This window comes from Tetrao urogallus, assembly GCF_951394365.1.
Source record: "Tetrao urogallus genome assembly, chromosome: 4".
Lineage (NCBI taxonomy): Eukaryota > Metazoa > Chordata > Aves > Galliformes > Phasianidae > Tetrao > Tetrao urogallus.
The window spans coordinates 15,363,000-15,385,012 of record NC_136817.1 but is presented as its reverse complement, the minus strand read 5'-3'; the positions used below and the strand labels follow the sequence as shown (position 1 = coordinate 15,385,012).

The window sequence follows — 22,013 nt, the reverse complement described above, 5'->3', positions numbered from 1 at the left end:
TGGGCTTGAAGTTGAGAAGGCTTCACAACAATAATAGATCCTTCGGTACAGGTAACTCATAAGAATATTCATGTGCTATGCTTCATGTTGAGACTTTACCTAAAAATGCTGACTGATGCTTTATGAGGATTTATGGTGTTTCTGTATGGGGATGGAAAGCACATGAGAGGAGCAGTGAGTCATTAAGAGGTGAGGGCCATGTGCTTGGTTAGCTATTGTGGAGGTGCAGTGGCCCCTGTAGGTGGAAGCTCCCCATGCTGCCATTGTTTGCAGAACTGGGGCAGAAAGGCTGTGGAGTCCCTTTTAGTTATTCACTAGCTTAACTTGTTCCTCTGACTCTTAATATCTGTGCATACCACTTAGATTTGGTGGAAAATCTTGAAAGCGAAGACTTCGTAACTGAAACAGAACTTTGTTATGAATAGCACAGTCTGATGTGCTAGATTGCCGACTAATTAATTATCCTCTTGATGAGAATTGAGCTCTTAAATGTTGCAAAGTTGAGCCTTCAAATATAGTTAACTTGATGTTCTTTGGATCTAGTTGGTATGGTAAAACCAGCATTTTTTTTTTTTTTTTTTGCAACAGGTAGTAATCATTATGCTTCTAGCATAATCCTGCTGTTGTGCTGACTTTAACTACAGTGTGGCAGTTACTTTGACTTGTTATTGTATCTACTTTTTTTTTTCCCCAGCATTCTTAAATATGAACTGAAGACTAGAGAAGACTGAAAGCATGTGTTTTTCCACCTCACTGTGGAATGTTTCCAAGCTTGCTTCATGTTGTTTCCAGCAGGTGGCATTCTTGTTCCCTCTCTTTCTTAGACAAAGTGTTTATGGTTTTTTCATTCTTTCTTCTTAGACATGTGCTAGTAGAAATGCATCCAAAACAATTAATACGAGTCCAAGAAGGATCAACTATGTGAAAACGGATAAGGTTATCTGAACTTTATAGGTTTGCTTGTTTTGGGGGCTTTAACTAATTCTTTTTATTGGAGATAAGGATGTGGCTTGTCTCTTTTTTTACTGGGGTTACACATGTCTGCTTTGAAATTGTTGCATCCCCATCTGAAGCATTTTGCTGCTGTCAGGGAGGATGCTTGATGCATTGCTCTTAGGCCACACTGCTGTGTTTTTAAATAAGTGGAGCGCTTTACACAGTTTAACCAGAAAATTGTCTTAAGGGTAAAGGAAGGTTTCATCCTGACTTCAGCTGACTTATGGATACATTCAGCCTTATAGCTTTTTTTTTTTTTTTTTTGGCCATGGGCTGTGCTCCTACAACTTGTAGGAAAAAAATAAAGTTCAACCAGTGTTGGTTATGGAAGTGAAGAGTTGGTGCAACTAGCAAGAATGTTGTGTTGAATGCATTCAGTAATGTTACCTGACCTATACATCTAGCTTGATCTGATTCAACTTATCAAGAAATGACGTGTTGCACAGGGAGATGCTTACTTGCCCCTACAGAAACGTGTGTATTTCTGATAAACTGAGACAGAAAAGACAAATTTCTGAAGAGGAGGGCAGATACATAGTTGTTTTTTCAAGTGTTTAAGGTTGTTTTTTTTTTTTTTTTTAAGGTTTAAGGAATTTTCTTCTCTCTACCCTATGCTTTAAATAGCTGCTGTGCTTATCACTGGTGTCTGTGTGTGGCTAAGTCTAGCTTATGCCAGTGTAGAGTGGAAGAGCAACTTATTCTGCAACAGAAGACTGACTTCTGCCAAGCTTATCTTGGATCATGTTCTGCAAGCTCCTTGCCTGCACTATGTCTGGCTTCATTAGCTAAAGTAAAGCGTAGTGTACAGCAACATCATTTATACTGTAACCTTTTTTCATTTGGAGGTTGTGTTGAGAGTACGTGCTTGTATGAGCAGGGAAAAGCAAAGCATGGGAGGTGTGCTTTGTTTTGAGGATGTCTCTCTTAAGCTTCAGTGCATCTCAAATGGATCGTGAACAACTGATTAACACTTGGAATTTTAGGGGGAAAAAAGGACATTTTATAGGGTCTAGATGTGTGGTTTAGAAGATGGATGTTTGTTTCTTTTTTTTTTTAAGTGGTATTCAAGCATAAATATACAGGTGAACTTATCTCAGCCTTTGACTGCTGAGGGTACTTTAAGAGAATTAAAACTGTGGAATTTGTGTATTCCTGTAAAAAGGCATACTTAAAAAATTGAATGCTATGGCAGTACTAAAAATGTGAATCTCTAGAGGTCGGGTGAACAAAAAAGCTAATGAACTCATCTAACTTTAAGCTGCATTTATTCAGGTATAACCTTTGCATGTTGTAATGTTACTAATTGAGGTAGTAACAATGTCCCTAGTTAGTACAATACTGAAATGGCATTATGCAAATATTATGTAATATTGTGATTTTTATCCTGAAATACTTCATTGGACTGGAAGAGAGATGAAAAGAAGAAAGACAACGTGGTTATTCCCATTTAACAAGCTTAGTCTAAAAACATGCGGACTGGGAATTGTTGTACATGTGTTTCTTGTGCCAGTATGCCTTAGAAATCCATTTAATTGCTAAAGTAAGCATAACTAAGATGGCATTTCTTGCTTCTGGAAACGAATGCTAGTGTACTATTTGCTCAGTTTGTTTTTGTAGTGCCTTAGTGGTTTCTGATCAGTTAGAGCATTACATGAAACTGTTTATCTGCCCTAAATGTTAAGTTATTGGAAGTCAAGTAAGATAAGAGGCAACCTTTTACGAGATCTTCTGTTGATGAATGCTTAAACCTCCTTTGGTAGGTAAGCAGAGCGCAGATCTTCTATCAAAAGCAAAAGTGCATTAATGCAGTCCTGGCCTACAGAAATGCACGGCAAAGCAAAAGATGATGTGTTACAAGGCAATAACCTGCCTGCACTGTTTTTGTGTGATGTTACTTGCAGTAAGTACAAACATATTTTAAGTAAGTTTTTAATGAAGGATACTCCAAGTAAACTCTTAATACGAAGTTAAACTTGAGAGCAGCTACTTTTGGTTGCTGTAGAGCAGTTGACAAGTCTCTACATAGTATTTTCTGTTAACAAACCATACTTTGCTGTGCATGTATTGCCATCAGCAAGAAGTAGAGATGCCTGGGAAAGTGGATAGAAGGACAAGGAGATCTTTGATTACACAGCTCAAGTGAACAATGCTCACCAGAGTATCCAATTCTTCTCCCAAAGTGTTTTCTGTTCTTCACTCTATCCTGTCCAACTTTGCTTAGCATAATCCAAGTTCTGCTGAATTTGGTTGGCAACGGCATTCCAGCCAAAAATATGTATTGAGGAAGAATTAGGTTACTAAATTGAAGATCATTCTCTCTTTGCTTCCACAAGTGTGCTATGAGTATAAGAAACCAGGATGTGATATATGGCACTTGGAGTAGGCACTGTTTGAGTATTGAAAAATGTTCCCTGTAGAAATAAGGGAGTGTTGCAATACACTTAGTAATGCAAATGATGTACAATTGCTTTTTAAATTACTGTATGTGAGGCTGCTGTTACTTTAATGATGGAGAAGCAGGCAAAGAACTGAAATTCAGAGTTGATACTTACAGAAGTATGTGCCCAAACATGGAAGAAATTACGATGGAAACATACATGCAGTTGTGGGGAATGAAGGATTCACAGCATAAACCTGGACTTGTATGGGAATTAGTTGCACTCCAGAAACTTTCAATCTGTGTAGGTCAAACTGAGTTCACAGAGCTGTTGCTGTAAACTATGGAATGGAGGTGAAGTTACAGCAGAGTAGGGATATTGCAAATACAGTGTTAAACCTGAATGCAAGGAAGGCTAGCTGCTCCATACTCACTGGGAATTTTTCCAGGCTGCTCACGGTTGGAAGTAACACTAGTCTCACAGTTGCTGTTCTGTTGTACTGTAATAGCAGAAATGTCCGAAATGTCAGCCTTGTATGCATCCAGAATTTGACTTTCTTGCTAATTTTCCCAGAGTAGGAGCTGCCAAGTTATATTTCATGTATATCTGTATCTGCTCTTATAGGTAGGCTTGTATAGATATCACGCTGAGCACTTAATATGAAGCCTACAACACTGCTTGGAAAGATCTGGAAACAGCATGCTGCTTAGCCAGATGATGTCACTGGTGAAGTATTGTGCAAACATCTAATTGTGCCTGCAAGGAGTAAAGACTTTCTAAATGCTGAGGTAGGCTTTATTTTAACATGACATGCATAGAAACAGTAAAAAGGTCGAGGAAATTCTGTCATTAATGAAGTCCTTGACTAACAACAGAGTTGATTTTTTAGGTATGATCATCAACATCTAAGGCTTGGTACTGCCTTTGATCGGTGGCTTTCAATACTGGTTGCTTGTTCTATGGTTGCATATAGACACAGTGGGGAGTGCTCTACCACATAGAGGCAGGTACTCACTGGGGAGGGTTTTGAGAACAAAGATTAGGCTTTCTGCTAGAACAGCCTGTGAAAAGTGTAGAAGTAATCAAGAAACTGTACAATTCGAAGTCAAACATGAGGTGAAGATTTCTATAGCTCCAAGAGTACTTGTTTTTACCCTTGTTTTGCATGTTCTTCCAAAATTGCTGGGAAGAGGGAAATTCTGAATTAAGGTGAGTTACTGCAAGTGGTAATTGTGCAATGCCTTGTTATCTTGGTCACTTGTGTGACCAAGGCAGATATATGTGAGGGCTGTGGCAGTGGGAAAGTTTGCTTGGTGTGACCCTCTGTGGAAGCAGGGCTCTTTACAGCTGAGCTCCTTTGAGGTTGGTATCTTTATATTATGTACCTGCGCTGAAGGTTTTCATTAAAACTGCAGTGTGAATAGTGTTTGTGGGTATTGTTAATGTGGAGAAACATTAGAATGATTGTTTCCCTACTAAAGGAAGCTTAACAAAAAATTCAACCCCTGAAGTGTACTTTTTTTTTTTTTTTTTTTTTCTCCAATAGAAAGGGTAGTGGTTAACAGGTATGTTCTTTCTTGAAAGTTTCATCTGTCTTTCCAGCAGGAGGAGTCCTGTGATTACAGTGCAGCAAGACGATAGGAGAACTGACTGGAATGGAAATAAAGGAGCAGTAAGGCAAATAGTTTCAAATATTTCAAATATTTCAGTTTCTTTTAATATGCTTCTTTGTAGGAGGCCAGTAAAATATTGTTTTCCAACAGTAGTTGGAAAGTTTGGTTATGAGAAGAACAAAACTGGAAGGGACCTGCAGTTAGCCTTCAGAAAAGATGGCATTCTAACAAGGTGGGTGGTGACTTTACACCAGGGGTGCTCTGTGGAAAAACCTTACTTCAGGGGTTCTGAGCCTTTGCAAGCACATTGTCTTTCACAGGGATCTTCCAGGCGTATTTATTCTTCCCTTTCAGGGTTTACTGGATTTTGGGGACTGGAACAAGAACGGATTTCTAGCTGGCTCAAAGTACATACAAGTTCTGTGTAGTAGAAATACAATTACTTCTAAGGCTTCTGGAAAATGCATGCTAGAATGGTTTCCACTGCATTGTTTGATGGTCTCTGTGCTTTGCTAGCCAGGTGCTGCAGGACTGACTGCAATTGTGCTGGAGAGCTGTTCTGAATGAGTGTAGGCAATCAAATGCTTCATTGAAGCTGAAGTCCAGGTGTGTCTGTGCTGTTCAACGTGTATCACACATCTGTGCAGGCTATCCCTAGCTGAAATGGAGGCACACCCATAAGGAGAAGTGAGGACACTTTGATGAGTACTCAGTTTGGGAAATGCTTTTCCTCCTTTTTGTGGAGTTTTCTGACAGGATTGTGCATTTGACGAGGAGGCAACAAAAGCTCAAGTTGTTCATTTTTCAGTAGAAATATTTCTCAAATATCTCTTTTTCAAAATAATTCAGCATTGAATTATAGTGGCTTGAGATGTGTATTATCTTAAAGCATAACCTCAATGTATTTTGAAGACTTTAATTAACAAACTTTCTCTGCTATGCATAGTATACGAAAGTAATCTCTCATCATTCCTTGTCTGTGTGCAGTGACATTGAGAAAAGATTGGATTTCCTTTGTTCCAGTGGTGGTTTGTAGTCTTGGATATTATAGATATTGGATACTGTAAAGTAATAATATGCATGCTATACTGAAATTCCAGACCCTGGAATGAAGAATGTTCTTAAAGCTTATTAAAATGGCATTCTGTCATTTCCTTTCAAAAGCCTTTGTGAAAGCGTATTGGAAAGGCTACAGAATTTGGAAAACTTAAAACTGAAATCAAGGACAGGCTTTGTATCCCAGTCTGTTGGGCCACAGACTTAGTCACCATGATAAAGAATACTTCTGTCCTCTCCAAATATACGTACTTAGATGAGCAAAATTGCTTTATTTATTTGACAAGACTGAAATGTAACACGTAGTAGTCAAAGATGGGTAGGTTGTATCAGGCTTTGTGCTGTGTGAGAGCAAGCTTTATCACAGTATCAGAATATTATGAAAGGAAGCTTTATTTTTTTCCCTTGGTCAGATAAAACCTATTCATCTATAACTTAGGTTAGAAGGAATCCTTTTAAGAACACATTAAAGTCAAGCCAAGCTTCTTGTCAATGGAGTGTCTCAACATGTTAGGGAATGAAGGTAAGTCCTCTCCCAAAAGAAACCTTGTGCCACTTAATACCATCTCTGTTTGTTTTTCATGTGAGAACTGTGATTTACTTAGGGCACAGTTACAGCCTCTGGTGCATTACTGTTCTATGCCAAGAAAAATATCCACTGGTAGAGATTTTTGTTGAATTTTGACAGAGCTGCTGCTTGGAATTCAGCACAGCACTGTTATCAAAGATGAATTGTTTCTGCCATTTATATTTGTTAGAAGAGTTGCATTGGATGTGTGCTTTTTCACTCCAGGGAAGGGAAGGAGGTACAGTGCAATTTCATTGTGGATTGTTTGTACCTGTAGCCGTTGGTTTCTTGCTCTTCAATTTTCTCTATGGAATTTATTTTTTTTTCACCCAGAGACACTAAAACCTCTGATTTGTACAAGCACAGTAGAGAGACTGTTCTTGTCTGAATAAGGTCAATTTATTTTACTGCTCTCTGACTTTATCAGGTCAAATTATCTTCAGAGAAGACAGAGCAGAAATAGACCTAAGTTGCCTCTTCCTCCCCCTCTCCTCCAAATTAAAAATCAGGTGTGGCAAAACAGAAAAATCTGTTTCATAGTTGTCTACATGCTGCTTTTTGAGTTATTCCAAAAAGCAACTGGCTTCATAGGAGACTTCTATTAATTTAGCAAGTTCCTAGGCAGAGGTTGCAGTCATCATTGGAAGGTGTAACTCAGATTTCCTAGTCTGGGCCATGTGGGCTAAACTCAAAGAAATTTAACAAGTCTGAGAAGACTCTTCAGCCTCTTAAGCTGTTCTGTGTGTATGTGCCACCATGTGCTCAGTTTTCAATGGATGTAAGGACGTAAGTCATGACTTATCTGATACAAACTAGTGTTTTGCATGCCGAATTGAAAAATGGTGCCTAAAGACAAATGCATAGAGAACTGACCTCAGATTAGAGATCTGATTTGAAGTATGCTTAAAAAACAAACAAACAAAACAAAACAAAACAAAAAAAACAACCACACATTCTTAAAATCTCCATGGATTTTTCTGCTCCTGTTTCTGAGATATGTGGCTCCAGATGACAGTTGGGTTGCTGCTTTGCAAGATGTGTACTTACAGTCTTACTAAAATTCAGTTTCTCTAGATAGTCTAGTTCTGTTATTTACATTGCTGTTAACTGGTAAATAGACTCGAAATGGGAAAGTTGGATTTCTGTTGAATTAGGGGTTAAAAAAATGCAGATGTGAAAGAGAAGACTATACAAAACATACAATTTATGAGGCCTTGGTGCAAAACTTGGAATATTTTCTTTTAAATATCTTTATGTTTTCCAGGATCCTAATGAAGAGCAGTCTCCTCTAAAATCACTACGTATTTGAAATTGTCTTGAATTCTTTGACTGACTTGAACAACTTCTTTGAAATAATGTTAGTGTAAGCTACTCTTATGGTAATCTTGAGTGAGTTAAAACCTGTAATGCTATCTGCCTTGACAGTTGAATGGTGAAATACATTCTCTCTTGATGTTACTAAAAGTCCACACACTCGAGTCTGCTGATACCAGAATGGTATGGGTTCTAACAACAACAAAGAAGTGCTTTTCTTCGTTCTATGTGAGATGGAAAGAAACTGACTTAAATCTTTACTCTTCCTCTATGTTGCATGGGGTGTAGAAATTGACTCCTTCAAGGAGCGCATTTTTTCTTTTGCTCAGCTTGAGTCTTCAGCTGCTTTTGTTTGCAGACTGGTCATAAACACCTTAAGGAGCTGCCTCTGGCCTTGAATTTTGTATTTCCTTTTCAAACCCCTTGGTTTTCTTAAAATATTAAGGGTTATAGTGTAGTAGAGGGCCCAGGATGTAGAAGGGAGTAAAATGAGTCAGAATAGGAGAGCTGGAGATTGTAGGCATAGGTAAGAACTGGAGTATAGAGTATTAGAGAAGGGGTAGTCCTGATAGCAGAGAGACCTTACTGTAAGGGTAGATACGGCTAATAACACAAAGTACAAGGAAGGATTGTAAATCTGACTTCCTTAGCTTCTCTTTTTTACTTTTTTTTAGTGAAGTTTAGGCATGGAAAACAGCATTTTTTGCCAAAGGAGCAAAAACTGGTTGCTTCACAGGTGAGTCAATAACTGTGAGTTGCCTTGTAGGGTGTCTTGGAAGAAAGATGGAGAGATGACAAAAACAAGGTAGTGGCATGGGAATGGTCAGCAGGTCAGCACTCTGGAGATGGGGAAGAAGGAAGAGGGAAAGAGAACCAAAATGAGAACAGTAGACAGGAAGGCAGAAGAAATAGAGAAGAGGAGGCTGCAGCTGAAAAGGGGGAAATTGTAAAAGGACACAGAATTGTACAGGAAAGATGGACAGAAACATGAAATAATCAAAGAATGTATAGGTTAAGCAACTTGTTCTCTGAGCCAATTCTCCCTCTCTTCCTCCTGGACACAGCAGAACAAAACATTAGCATGCAGTTGAGCACAGCAATGAAAAATACATGCAAAGCAAAAGATTAACAGATTGACTTTCCAAATACTGCTGGCATTCCTTAGTAATTACATTCTTTTTTCCTGACCATTTCTTTCTATGTCATGTACAAAGAAAGGATTCACTTGGCTTATTTTGATCATTGGTTTGAATCAAAATCTCACCAAGAGCATGAGCAGGTGACAGATTGTCTTGTTTTCAACTGTTTTTTTGGAGTTAAGTCTGTCAAAACACCTTGTTTTGCTAGACTGTGTTGTCTTGGAGCTTTTCTCCTGCACTGACTGAAATACTGAAGTATGTCAAAGGCCGTTTTTCTGCTTAGCTTTGTATGATTCAAAGCTAACAGGCAGACTGCTCTGCAGCAGTAATTTGAAAGATGCTGTGCGTTTTGTGAAGGTGGTTATATGACAAAATATTGACAGTGTTTGGTTGCCTTGTTTATACCACTGGTTAACAGAAAACGAGCACAGCAAGCAGCCAGAAATGTTCCAATCAATGTTTAATTGTTAAATGTGCAGCTGGTTCAGAAGTGCCTCTTCGTGGTAAGAACCTCCAGGGCTTTGCACAGCTATAAAGTTAATGGACACTGAATGCCTGGCTCTCCTTAACTATTTCCACCTGCTTTGCCTGCCTCATGCTCCTTCGAGTTCAGTTAAGCTATCCTGATTTTTATTAGATTAACTAAGAGGGAATTAAGGCCCATGTGTTTGCTTCCTTAGTCGTTTCTACAGTATTCTGAATTAACATGAAATATTTGTTCGGGGAGTGCTTATATGTGTGCTGGTGGTTAGATGTCTCTCCACTCCTCCTTTTTGTGCAAGTAGTTCCTGCTAGCAGCTAATGAGTAATACTGGTATAGCAGCCACAAGTTCATAGTGTACATTACTGTTTTGAACTCGGATCAGTGCCATGCTGTACATCTTATTTCTCATATTTGTTGCTGGAGTTGTTACAGTAATTAATGGCATGAGGTTCTAAAAAAAATGACCTCAGAGTTCAAAACAGTGGTATTCATTAGCAGGTGATCAGAATTGAGCAGATTTAGTTACTACGAGGGAGTGCTAGTAAATTAGCTGGCATAGCTGCATTTAATCAGACCAGCTGTGTTGGAGGCAAACAGGAGGGTTAAAGGGTTAAACAAACAAACCAGAACACATCAGTGGTCCGGCACTGTGCGGGATCTGCTCCCTCATAATTGGGATACTGCTATGAAGTAGGTGCACTGAAAGGAACCGAAGATGACTTTGCTCACAGGCTAAAAAACAGTAGGGTCAATTTATTTGCTTTTTGCTTTCAGAGGTTTCTATCCCTGCCCTATGGGAACCCCATTCTCATAGTGCAGCAGCTCTCTTGCTGAGCGCGTGGCGCGGGAGAGCGGAGCAGCTCGCAGCGCCGGGGCAGGAGCCGGGGAAGTGCCTAAAAAAGAAAATCTGATCTGGGCCACCTCGTTAGCTTTTGTCAAGTTCTGGGCGCTCGGTTTGTTCTTCCTGCCCGTTGGTTATTTCTTCCTCGAAGAATGTGCCAGGGGAAGAGCAAAGCACGCCGAGTTCTGAGCTGGGCGCTTTGAAGGCGGGGAGGGAAGCGCTCCCTTGCGGCACGCAGCTGCCGCCGCCCATCAGCTTCCTACCGTGCCCAGCAGCCCGCACCAGCCGCCCCGCAGCCCCACGAGCCGCGTTCCGGCGGCTGCACGACCCTTCCCCCTCCTCCCCCCCCTTCCCGTGCCGCCACGCGCGGCCTCGCGGCTCGCTCCTCGCGCGCCGTCCCCGAGAGGCACAGCTGGGCACCCGCAGGGCCGGGGGCGGAGGCGGCGCCGACGCTCAGCCCCGTTCTTGGGCGCTCGTGCCTGCTCGCCCCGCGCCGCTCGCCGCCGGGGGCGGGAGGAGAGGCGGGCGGGCCGCGGAGCGGGGCGGCTTTGTCTGCGGGAAAGTTTGGAAGCGAGGCGCGGCCCCGGCACCTGCCGAGGGGCGGCGGGACGCCTATCTCCGGCGCGGCGCCGCCTCCTCTCCCTGCAGCACGCTCCTCTCGCTCGCGGCCGGCCATGGGCGCCTGGCTGCCGCTGTGCCTGCTCGGCGCCGCGCTGGCCGCCTCCGCCTCAGGTGAGTCGCTGCCCCGCGCCGGACTCCTTCCCCGGCCCCGTCCCGGCTCCGGTCGTTCCCCCGCGGAAGGCCGGTGCTCTTAAGAGAAGTGCTCCCCCGCCTTTTTTCTCGGGGTTTCGGGGCGCTTTCGCGCCGGCCCGGGCGGGGGTCCGCCTGCCGCCCCCCGCCATTTTGGCTGCCTCTCCGCGGGCGGTGCGCCCCGTCCCGCCGCCCCATCGCTCAGCGCGGGGAGCCGAGGACAGCGAGGCGGTGCTCCTGCAGCTGCCCTCCGGAGGTGCTTTCCGTGAGGCTGGGGTTGCGGGATTAGCCTCGGGTTGATGGGCGTCTGAGGGTGCGGAGGGAACCGCTGCGGATCACCGCTAAGCTGTGGATGGGTTTTTCCAGAGCAGGCTTCCTGGGAGGGCTCGCGTTCCTTAGAACGGTGGGTTTCGAGAGCCCGAGCAAGGAAGAGGATAGAGCTCCCTGTCCCACCGCCCGACGCAGGTCGCCGTGGTGATAGAGGGCAAAGGCGCGTGCCCTGTGCGATGAGGGTTTTGACGATGCAGGTTGGCTGTTCCCAAAGCGGCCGACTCTCTGAATGCGTCTCCCAGTGTAACAACACCGGGTGCCACACGTGCGGTTGTCCTCACGAACAGAAGTAGTCAGTAGCTGCGTGCGTGATTGTGAATGGAGGAACCGTCAGATGCAACTGTGGATGTAACCTGTGGAGAGGTCCCTTCTGAGAAACTTGTCTCCCCCCCCGCCGCCATCAACCACCTGTATCCTGTGTGCCTTACAACTAGACTGAAAGTTTTGGGGTTTCTTCCCTAGATCATTCAGTATATGGAAAGCGCTGTTCTTTTGGGAAACCCATCAGGATCAGCTTTGTGAACAGGCGTTTATCGTGCTGGTGATGTGGAGTTGTGTGGAAAGCTAGGATGATGCAAAGTGTGCTGTTGTTCATTGTGCATGTTGTGAGGTCCTGGGCTCAGAGCAAAGCTGCTGGGTGGGATGTTGGAATGGCAGGAAGAATTGGGAGCAACAATAATAAAAAGCTGTGATGTATGTGAAACTGAGGATTTACCAAGCCTTGTAAAGATTTATTGTATCTGAGTGTCCTTCATAACCGGTGAGGGAGTAAAATACACTCTTAATAGAGAGAGGAAGAAGCAGGCTCTCTGCTTTATACTGGCACGTGGGCTGAGGTGAGCCTGTGTGCAGAGTGCAGTGGAGGCAGTAGGTGTGCCACTGAGGCAGCTGCTCTCGCTCTGTGCCTCACTCTGTGCTGTAGACGCGACGAGTTCCTTGGCACACGATTGTTCTCATGCAAGGTATTTACAGGGCCAGGCACCAAGGGGTCCTACATGTAATTAAACCCTCTTGAAATGGGGAATGCTGGTGATTTTTTTTTTTCTTTTCTTTTCTCTCTCCCCTCCTTTTTTTTTTTTTTTTTTTTTTTTTTTTTTTTTTTTTTTTTTAAGACTTCAGGTCTTCAGTGAGGGTTTCGACACAATAATTCATCTTTTAGGATGTTTAATCATCATTTTGTTTTTTTTTTTTTAAGGAACTATAGCTGTTAAGTGAGCGTAAAAAGAAGGACGGTAAACCCTTTTCAAGACTAAAACATCCAGGCTTTAAATAATCGGTGTTAAGTATTATTTTTCATGTGCCTTCTAGCAATTAGTGACCTTGTAGTGTTTTGCACTGAATTTTGAGTTGCAGCAGGATGATGAACTTTGAAATTATCTCTTCTCAGAGGAGAGTGTAGAGAAAGAGGTGTAAAGGAGCAGGAAGATAACTGCTATTTTGAGAAAGCAGTTGCAGTATCATGACATCAAGATTTGGCTGAGTCTAACCTGAGTTGCTATGAGATTGAAGTAAATGAATGAACAGGTAATTGCAGATAGTCATAGTTGCACTTGAGTACCTTGACACCACTACAAAAATGCAGAGCTCGTTTTCCAAATGCCAGGTGGCTAATGGCATAGCTCAGTGTGCTGTGCAGGGCACTATGCGAAGGGGAGAGTGAAAGGCAGTGTTTCAGCACATGGTTCTCTTCCTGCGCGCAGTTAGTGTGTGTGATGGATAGGGATTGATTTGTCTGTTGTCAGCATGAGCAGAAAGCTTCCTGCTGGGTTTGAAAGAAACATGACTGGGCTCTTGTGGCTCATCTTCTCATCGAGGGAAAGTAATTCCTGATGGTGCCTTTGCAGCCTCTTGTTGCTGAGCTGAGGACCAGCTCGAAGGAGGAGCTCTTGATCTGAAGCAGAGTAGCTCTGAGGTTTTCTGTACAAATTTGTGTAATCTGCTTTTTTTGGGGGGGAAAAAAAACACTCTTTAACAAGGAATTTCTTAGTTGTCTGCGTGGTCCCTTGAGGCAGCTTTTCATCTTTTGAATTTCTTGGGTTGCTTTTGATTTCACATTCTTCTCACATTTTCACTAGACAGATATGTGCTGTTGTTTGAGAATGGCAGTTTCCCAGAAAATCAGTGAAAGAACTGTCATTCAACTTATTCATGGTTTTATTTTATAACTTCTTATTTGATTTATTGAAGTACAGTGTATGAAATGTGCTTGAATGGGTGCAAATCTCCCTATCGCTTGCTTGGAGATGCTTTCCCTCATCCAGTAAGGTCAGCAATGAGAACAAGGAAGCCTGAAGGACAGTTCAGTGAGCCTGTCGATAGGGGAAATGTCCCCTGTTGCATGTGGAGTGATTTAGGAGCAGGAATTCATGCCAGCTCTTCTCACAGTCATTGCGTTTTTATGTGGATATTCATGTGCTTATTTGTTTCTCCTATAAACGATAAAGGGATTTATAGCAGCACACAGAAGGGGCTGCTCTTTAGCATGCTAATGAAATGCCCTGTAACCATGTAACTGCATTTTTAAGAGTTGTATTTTGCCCTTGAATAGAAGTGGCTTCCCTGTATTTCACGAAGAGCTCTGGCCATGAATCATAGTAAAAATGCAATCATAAGCTCCATCTGATGTGTGTATTGTGAGAATTTCTACCTTAGAGGAGGCAGCTGTTGGTATGGCAGCAAAGGGAGAGAAGATGTGCCCCTCACCTGAGTGGCACCAAACGCAGGATTTTGTCCCTCACCTGAGAGGGTGTAAGGTTGTTATGGGGAATGGGTCGACCTGTTCAAAAATAAAAGCAAAAATTGGGTGGCTTGGTGATGGTGCAGGTTGATCCTTTTAAGGATAATGTCTTTCCCAGTTTCAGTGCACTTTATTCTGTCTAATGTTTACTGGGCTGTAAGGTACCACCTGTATGACTGGGCAGTATTGTTATTTGTTGTTTTTTTTTTAATTCGAATCCATTTTCTGGTTTTGTCCTGCAGGTGCCTGTGTCTATCAAGGCTTGTTGTTTGAGGTAGGTAAGCTTGAATGTGTTAATGCTGGGGAAAGTGTTTGAAAGCGCTATTGAACTGGAGTCTGACTGCTGATTTTGTCACCTCTGCCTCTGGGGATGGGTGAACTTAAAGCACTTCGTAGAGCTGTCAGTCTTCAGCCTGCAGGGAAAACGACAGCAAAGCAAAAACTGCCCTCAGGGTAGTCAGAAATTCTCACTAGGTCTTTGAGAACCCAACCATTCTCCATCTCTTTATTTGTATTGATTTTGTGGCTCCTGGAAGATAAAGATTGTAAGCACACAGTCCTAAGCAGGACAAAATAGTCTTTTGTAAAGTGTCTCAGTAATATTAGGTACGTTCTGTGTTCAGTTGTTTGTTTGTTTCTTTTTTGCCTTAAATTAATGGGATGTTAATGATGGCAATTTAACACTTACTTTTCTTTCAGCTAATTATGGTAAGTAATATGTACCTTGACTCTTCTTTCTAAACCCAGAGTATTTTTTTTTTCCTAGTCTTCCTCTGTATGCACTTAAGTCAGTGAATAACTTCATAAATAGTTAAAGTCTGTGCTTCTTGTAAAACTACTGTGTTCTGGATCACATGTCCTTCTTGCAGAGGTACTTTGTGCTGAAAGAAAATGGTCTAAAAGCTTGCTTTTCTGGAATGCTTCTATTCCAACCTCTGATTCCACAGCTGATCTGCTCAGAGATTTGTTGCTCTGGTATGGGAAGCAGCATGCAACAGTATACAGGAAAAACTGAGTCTTCTACATTTCTTGTAGAGCTCTTTAGCCAGGCTGGACATGTGCAAAATAAATGTGACCACTGTGTAGGTTGTGACCACTGTGTAGATTTTGACCTTCTGTCCTGGACCTTTCATCTAGGAAGTTATTTTGCCTGAAGAGGGAAAGGTAGGGCAAATTGCTGGGGGTGAATGTTTTCTGTAGGTGGTTTGGGGGGAGCCATATCAGGCCGAATGAGTTTGCTTCTGTTAGAAATGGAATGTGGAGCTTCAGTCTTTCAAAAGCAATTGGAAAGTGTGTGGACTCCAACTTTAACAAATTGTATGGCAGATCAGTTTCTTCTGAGCAGTGCAGCTCAGTGAGGACAGTACCACTTCTTACTGATGTGTCAGTTACAAGTTTTTTTTTGGCTATCTGTGTTTTTGTTGTTCTGATGTTCTTTCCCTACTCTTCTCCTGCAGCTGTATGTTTGAAATGCTAGTGCAGATCTTGATGATATCCTAACATAAATTTTTTACGTGAAAACTGTGGGATATCTTGTATATGTGTCTTTTTTAAAGAACTTGCTTACAATACTGTTGACTTCATAGTGTCATGAGTTGGAAAGAGCCCTTAAAGGTAGCCTAGTCCAACACTGTTGCAATGATCAGGGACATCTACAGCTAGGTCAGGTTGCTCAGAGCCTGATCCAGCCTGATCTTGAATGTATCCAAAGACCTATCTACCATCTCTTTGGGTGACCTGTTCCAGAGCCTCACCAATTTATTGTGACCTTTATTGTGAAAAAAAACAAAAACAATGTATTTAAACTAAAATTTTCCTCTTTTAGTTTGAAAACATTTTCCCTTGTCCTGTCACACTAGACTCCGCTAAAGTAAAAAAAAAAAAAAACATTAATAAATTATATTAAAAAATATTAATATAGATGACATTTATAATACAGTAAAAGTGGAACAACTCAGGCTTGTCATTCTTAAAATAAGTTCCTATCCCATCTCTCGCCAGAGAAACAGCAGCACTGTCAGAACAGTATGTGATTAATTTAGCTGGAATGGATGACACCAGTAGAACCAAGTGAGTTTGGTTGTAGCAGAGGTGCGCCCTGTGCCAGCCTTGTGAATTTGACTGCACTCCAGGAAGCAGGAGGAAACCAAGAACAGGCACCATCCTAGCCTGAGGCCATGTGAGATTCTCATCTGTTCTGTCAGATGAGTTTGGTAGCAGAATTGGGGTGTAGGATTCCTCATTAGTGATGCTGCTGTGTGCCCAGAAGGGAGCAGAGCACATTAGGGAATAACTTTGTGTCTTAGCATTTGTATATGATTTTAAGAGATTGAATATAAAGAAATGTCTTCATTGAAGAAATCCAAGTGCAGGGCAAACACGCAAACTAGGGATATTATCCTTATAGTATCTGTTGCAGAGGAAGAATGTGACTTTACTTGTGCTGTGTTTATTTAAAATCATTTACTAATAGAAATGATTTTTTCTGAATTACATTTTCTGAATGACAAGGAGGCATCAAGCCAAACTTTGCAACCTCGCCTGATGTCTGTTGGCTGCAGTGGCTGCCCTGCAGTGTGCCTGTGGTACTGAAAGAGTTGTTCATTCCTCCCTGCAAACATATCTGCAGAATCTTCCTTAAATTATGGTTAGAAACCCTTTTTTTCCATTCAGCTTCATGCTACACAGGGTTTCTTTTTTCTTATTTTTGTTTCTTTTGATGTGTCATATACAAGTAGCTGTAAGTGAGCCGTTACTGGGTTGTTATAGGAACTGTACTTGCTGCAGGTCTTGCTTAATGGCACATGGCTGTTTTGCTTCTATTGCAAACCCAGACTGTTAAGTCACTTGAAAAATCCTTGGAGCGTAAATCAAATATTCAAGTATAGTGAATGCCACTATTGCAGAGTTACTTGAATCCTTACTATTGGGGAAAGCATTCTGCATCTTGCTTGAGTGACTTAGCTGATTGTATATCAAGGGTCAACTTCTGTTCATGCATTTCCTCTGAGGAAAAACACATTTTTTATGTTTTGTTTCCAACTGTGCTGAGGAGGCTTGTGTTATTCCCTTGTTCTTCACCTTTGAGGGAGTTTTCAGGTCCATGCAGCCAGCACAGCAGCTTCCCTTGCTTAGTTAAGAAGAAACTACACGCTGTGTGTTGTTCTGGAGGATGGTGTTGGTGGGGATGAGGAGACTGTCATGCCCCAGTTAAAGAAGATGCTTGGAGGAGGTATTGGTAAAGTCTGTCTGCACTGTTCATCCAGCTGGCTTATGCCAAGAAGAGTTTTCAGCCAGATGAGAGGGGAAGAATGGGGTCATGAATAAAGGTGATGTTTGGGTTAAACGCAAAGCGTGGTTTGGTAAGTTACACTTTCTATCTGCTAATTAAGGACAAGTCCATCTGAGCTGTGTCCAGTTAGCTTTTATTTCTGGTTTTATTAAAACATGGGCATGGTTTGTTGCGATAACTGCTGATAGTGGATGCAGGGTGAATTGGGTACATCGACAGATTCTATAGGAAGTTTCCAGATAACGCGTATAGCACTTGTCTAATGCTGTAAAGCAGCAACTTCTCTTGAAGTGAAATATGGTTTTAATCTTGAAGTTCGAATGGAAATCGCAACAATAAGAATAAAAAGCCCTAACCTAACTCCCACAGCAAATTCTACTGTACTTGCACTTCTACCAAAAGTTTATTTTCCCATTTTCATTCTGAAAGCTAAATCTAAAATCTAAAAAAGGATACAAGGTAAGTAAAGTTCTTAATTGACTTGAATGTCTTGAAATGAGAGACTCGGGTTTAGCAATTGTGCCTTTTCCATAAAGGGGAAGAGCCTGTCTAGCAGCTCTTCTGATAGCTGAGCTTTTAATCCATCTGCTCTGAAATTAATCATGGAAGAGGGCACAAAAAATAAAAATCACAGGTTGCCAAACATTTGTTGTATAAATACGACTTCCTTCAGCTGTGTTTTAATTAGACCATCAACTCAACTTGTGCTTTAGTGGTAACATTCTAGAACCACTTGCAAGGGGCTGGACCAGTAGGGGAAGATATTAGAACAAGGTAGGGGAGAAGAAATGCAGACATAGAGATGAATGAGCAAGAATCGGCCTCTTACACAGTAAGCCCCAAGGCTTTTCTTTAAATTGGGATTATGTTTTGTTTATTTCATCCATTTCAGTGCCTAATGTAATCATTTTCCCTTGTAAATGAAAAAAAAAAATGATAAACTTAAAAATCTGGAACTTGCGTGGGTGTGTTGTTATATGAACTCTAAAGAAGGTTTGATATCAAGTTGATTTTTTTTTTTCTGTATCCATCCATAGCTTGAGTCAAAAGTGCCAGGAGAAGTATAAATAGAAAATGCTTCTTCAAACATGAAGTAATACATCCCATTCTGGATAGCTTCTATCCTAAGTAACTTAAGTAACTATTTGAAATACATCTTTAGAAGATGCAGACCACTTTTGGTTAGGAAACATAACAAGATAGAGTAGCAGTGATGTTTAAAAAAAAAAAAAAAAAAAAAAAAAAAAAAAAAAAAAAAAAAGAGCAACCTCTTTTTAAATGATTCTTTTTTTTTTTTTAGAAGGATAGCAAGTTAATACCGGAAAAATGAGGTGAGAATCAGTGATATCAGTTGAATTTTTTCTTGGTAACTTTTTAAGACGTCGAAAATGGATGATATAAATAATGTGATTTAATTGCTCCCACTTAGCCTGAGGGTTACATCCTCAGCTCCTCCAGAGAACAAAACTATAAACTTGTGTTTACAACATGCATATAACATTTTGTAGCTATAAACTGTCGTTTACAGCAGCATGAATCTCTGCTGTGTAATGTGCAAATGAATGTTTTACAGAACGTTCTGTTGCTCTTTTTGCTGGGGAGAGAGGGATTTCTTCTTGGAGCAATCAGCATTCCCAGTTTGCTCTTGTGCAGTTGCCCACTTAAGGCGTTAAGGAGGTTGTGAGTTATGTGTGGGAGACTCGTGAGATTGAGGTAGCTTTTTCCTGCTATTGCAGACTCTTATATTGTTGTAGAGATAAGATCTGAATGATGCCCTGTGATAACATTTATTTATTGAGCATGTACAATTAGATGTCATCACTCTCCCAGCTAGTGATGGAGAGGCCAGAGCTGGGGGTGAATTTGGTGTAATAGGGTACTGATTCTGCAGTGCTGTTGTCTAGCCTCTCACATCTTAGGGCGAGTGCATAACACTAAGTAATGTTTTATGTGTGGTGCCTAATATCCAATTTATCCTTGTATTGTGTGGCTGTGAATGGAAGTGCAAGGTGATGGAAAATATACCTCTCAATTTACATGAATTGTGTTCCATTCAGGTTTATTAATGAGACACTTCTTACATAGGAAATGCCTTCCACAGGGATTTCAGAGTGCTGAGATGAACTGAAGATGGAAAATAAAAAAGACAAAAGTATCTACTTGAAAAGTGTTGTGTGGTTGTTTTTTTTTAATGATGCAGGTGCTGCTCATGTTCTTTGTGTTCCTGATAATAATAGCGTAATATGGAGGAATATGGGTAGGCTTCATTTTTTTTTTTTATGGCATGAGGTAAAAAGCTTGGATGTGAGATGAAGAGTATTCTCCTGAGGATGTACTGAAATCTCATCTCCAGCTAAGAGTTACTACTTGGTGGATCAAGACACACATTTTAGTATGATGCAGTAATTCTTTTTGATATGAAAACCACTATGCTATAAGACATGTAATTTTTTTTGGCTAGGACTATAAACACCAATTTTACAAGGAAAGCTAGTAGCGGAGCTGAGCACTGATATCTTCCAGTATTATTATGTTTGTTCTGCTTGTGGGAACTTGAAACTAAACTTGTTCTCAATGATAAATAACATAGAATTAGAACCTCAGAATCTATGTATTTTAGTTTTATGTCAGTGTAGTGAGTATGATATAGTATATAAAGGTGATCAGCATAGCTTGCACATCAGTCTGTTTTTAACTTTTCATTTTTTACTTCTGAAAAGCAGTTGTGGAGCTCTAACACCACTGTGTGATTATCCCCTCAATTAAAAACTCCTGCAGTGATGAAGTCCTGGGAGCTCACTGTAAGATCCTCTTGAAAAGCTGGCAGGCTCTGCTTGCACTACACCTCTGCCGTACTGGTAGGAGAGAGAAGTTATGCTACAGATGGAAGGCTCTGCATCTGACCCATAATGACTGTGTATGAGCAGTGCCTTAGGGGGGCTTTAATGTTTCAGAAGCGCTGACAAGATACTAACATGTCATAAATGAGAGAGAGCGTAAATACCACTCTTTCTACGTGCTTGTCTAAGTGAAAAAACCAGTAACCAATTCCACTGGCAACCGAAGGGTCTTCTACGATGTATATATATACATATACGATGTATAAATTTGTAGGCCACTAGCACTGTTAACAGCTGCCTATGCCTTGTCCTGTATTTGATGCAGAAAGGGATAAAAGCAGGCACCGAGAGAAGTAGCACAGGAAGAATACAGAGATTTGTGTCTTGCACTCCAACTCTCTGAGGGGGTGACGTCCCTTTCCGCAGAATAACTACAGTAGTGGTGCTGGTGTTTCTGTGCCATAATATGTTGAACTTGATGCAGCACAAGCAAAGCTTGTGTCATTGCATGCCCTGAAATGGATGCCTCACAGCTCTCTCTGCAGTGGACAGAAAAGAACCAGAAGAAATATGGTCAAACTATTGGGCTTAAAGGTAGTTCTGCATTTCTTTGAGGCTTTTGAGCTTTAATTGGAGACGCTGGGCTTTCTGTAACTTGTGTATTTTTACCTTGCAACTACTGAGAATCTGTTGGTTGTCATGTTCTTTGCATGGGCGGGCAAAAGGCTCGTGCTTTCATCTTTATTGTGTTGTGGGAGGTGATTTTGGATCAGCTGTGTTTGGAGATTGGAGTCCGTACACGAGCTGTCCTGCTCCGTATTTTCCATTTCAGTGATCTTCCTGGATGGCAGCTATTCCTCCACAAACATGATCTTTAGGTAGATGATTAACGTTTAATGTCACAGTTATAGGAGCTATATGCCAAAGCCTTGGTAGGAGATGGTGAGTTTCTCAAAGGTTCATTTACCAGTGCAACAATTCAACGGTTATTAGTCATTTATGAATTTCACAAATCATTTTGTCTTCTAGCTCTCTATAGGCACTGAAAGAGCCTTCTTTAGGAAGTGATTCATTGTAATTTGTCTTTTAGTTTTTCTTCCTGTATTCCTCACATGAAAAATTCCTCTTTTACTTCACAAGGTCAGTAATTCAGGTTATGTTTCCTCATTCCTTCCCTCTCTTCAATCCTCTCAAAACTTCGATTGGGGTTCTTGTTTGTTTTCTCTTTGGAGTACAGCTTGTGATGTCCTGTTAATTGTTAAAAGAAGTTGTAGTAGAAGTAGAAGTAGAAGTTTCTGCTGGTGGAAAATGCTTGCAATGCTTTCAAATGAAAGGCTTGTGAAAAGAGCAAAGCAGTGTAGGAAGCTATAGAAAGGTGACAGCTTACATCACCTGGGGACCTGTCTCAAATGTAGTTTCTAATTGAGCTGGCACAGGCAAGAAACTCTGTTGTATTGGTATGTATGCCTAACCTGGGCCCTGCCATGAAAGCTCTGGTTCTATAAGTGCCAGCTTTGGAGCTGGAGGCAATGTCCTACAGCTGGTAAAAATGTCAGGTGAAAAAAAAAAATACTGGCTGCATGGTGAAAGTGGGGATGGAAAGTGGTAGTCATCGAATCTTTAAATGTATTATGATCTATCAGTGTGTATGAGGACATAAGCCAATGCTGTTCTT

At 41.3% G+C, this 22,013-nt stretch overlaps 1 protein-coding gene across 1 annotated transcript in view; it reads left to right on the top strand.

The window, feature by feature from the left end:
• Window positions 1-11,063: 11,063 nt before the first annotated feature.
• FRAS1 (Fraser extracellular matrix complex subunit 1) overlaps window positions 11,064-22,013 on the top strand; it is a gene marked incomplete at both ends in the record, with an annotated part of 163,381 nt that continues 152,431 nt past the window's right edge. Inside the window, 2 exons of the mRNA XM_079534855.1 lie at window positions 11,064-11,121; window positions 14,449-14,480. Of these exons, the coding sequence (XP_079390981.1) occupies window positions 11,064-11,121; window positions 14,449-14,480 (90 nt within the window). The remainder of the gene's footprint in view (window positions 11,122-14,448; window positions 14,481-22,013) is intronic.